Source organism: Saprolegnia diclina, assembly GCF_000281045.1.
Source record: "Saprolegnia diclina VS20 unplaced genomic scaffold supercont1.126, whole genome shotgun sequence".
In the NCBI taxonomy this organism is placed as follows: Eukaryota; Oomycota; class Saprolegniomycetes; order Saprolegniales; family Saprolegniaceae; genus Saprolegnia; species Saprolegnia diclina.
Genome location: NW_008246193.1, coordinates 2660 through 4463, shown reverse-complemented (window position 1 = coordinate 4463; position 1804 = coordinate 2660). Strand labels below are relative to the sequence as shown.

Below are 1804 nucleotides of genomic sequence, written 5' to 3'. Positions count from 1 at the left end.
CATTCTCTTGGCACGTTTGGTTGCACTGTCGATGCTGTCGACAAGGCCGCGTCCGGTGGGCATTTGGACGTTGTCACGTTTCTCTGGCAAAATGCCATTAGATTGGGAATGTCTAGTTATATGGCACAGGCGTATAAAGAAAGAGAGGGAAAAGATCGTGGAATTCATTTTATTACATTTTTTTTCCAAATCGTGCAAGGCGACTGGGTCATGGCCGTGATGACGACGCTTAGGTGGCACCTGACTGTCGTGTTTCATTGGCAGGGAGTCTTATGGCTCAACCAATCAGAAGACAGAGCTGACCAATCAGAAGGCAGCATTAAGGAAACGGCAACGCATCTGATTGGACAAGATGCTGGGAGGCTGCTGGACGGGATATCCGGCAGGCTGTTGGACTCATCCGGACATGCTGTTGGAGTCGAGCCCCCTGCCGGATGACAGCATCTTGCACCTGGCAGTCAAAAGGTAATTGTGTGGTTGAGGATCACGCGAGCCACGGTGCCTTCCACGGCGCCGTGTCCAGAGTGACGCTGCGTCAAGAAGGGCAGCGGCAGCCGTACCATGGCGCCGTCGTGTGTGTTGTTACTGGTATGTAGTGTCAAGTACTGTCATCTTTTCATCCTCTTGGCGCGCTTTTGGAACGAGTACGAGCAGCACAGTGGTAGAAGCAGCACCGAAGGCTCTCCCTATTGGAGCCTTCTGCGCTCTGGTGTATATGGCTACCTCGCGAGCCCTGTAGGCGCACGTCAACAGGTCATACCGCGCGCGGCCTCACCGGCACAGTGCTCTGGGTCGTTCGCGCAGTCCAGCGCTCGCACGAAGACCCTACGATCGCGTTTCGCGGTTGGCACGTTCTCGAAATCGACCACTAGTGCTTCAAGCTGCGGCTGCGATAACGCACAAATTCACGACTTGTTGATTAAGGGTCTCGCCTTAATTGCACGCTATGCGCTTGCGCTTCAGAGGCACCTACGCAGGCTCGGCAAAGGGTTCGCCTTGGCCATGACGTGATGGGACCAACAGCCATCAGCGTGTCCAAGGACGTTTCGACGGCAGTCGCTGTCGCGTGCACCCCGCTCAGGCTGCGCTGGCCTCCGTAGTCGGTAGTCGCGTGCTCCGGTGGTGTCTACGGACGCGATAGCGCGTGACATCTTGGCAGCGTCGCGCGGCGGCGCGTCCTTCCTTGGATGCACGTGGCGCAGCGTCATTGATGGCACGGACAGACCGGACGGTCGTACGTCCTCGGTAGCGTACACAAGCGCTAGGAGCTTGGCTGCACTGGCAGGAAGGTGGTCAAGCGTGGCGGACGCACTCTTGAGCCTAGGTCGCGCCGGCAGCGACAGTTGCGGCGATCGCAGCGAGAGGCCATGGCCTTGCGTCCTGCGTCGCACGGCGTGGCGTCGGAGCTTCGGGTGCGCGGGGCGGAGGATACCCGGTGAGGTGCGGCGGGGCGGGTAGCAGCACGACGCGGCGAAACGTCGAAGTGAGTGGCTGTCGACAGCCAAGCAAGCGCCATTCCTGCGCCCTGGAGCGCCAACCCGCAATACAATTCAATCATGGACCTCTCGGTAATTGATAGGCAGGACCCGTATTCGATTTCATAGGATATTAACTCTCAATAGAGCAAAGCCATAAATCGTCCAACAGCCCAATTAAACCGCCCATCGCCAAAATGAATGTTTCCATACTCTTGACCCACCGACGCGAAGGCTGCAGTCGCGATGACGTCGTTAGAGATGCACTTGAGGGTGGGCATCTGCGCACGGCTGAGTACCTCCTCTCGCTCGGGTATCCATTTCCGACC

At 57.7% G+C, this 1804-nt stretch overlaps 1 protein-coding gene across 1 annotated transcript in view; it reads right to left on the bottom strand.

The window, feature by feature from the left end:
- Nucleotides 1–1615: 1615 nt before the first annotated feature.
- SDRG_16389 (hypothetical protein) overlaps nt 1616–1804 on the bottom strand; it is a gene marked incomplete at its 3' end in the record, with an annotated part of 1451 nt that continues 1262 nt past the window's right edge. The window contains exon 3 of the mRNA XM_008622597.1: nt 1616–1766. Within this exon, the coding sequence (XP_008620819.1) occupies nt 1616–1766 (151 nt within the window). The remainder of the gene's footprint in view (nt 1767–1804) is intronic.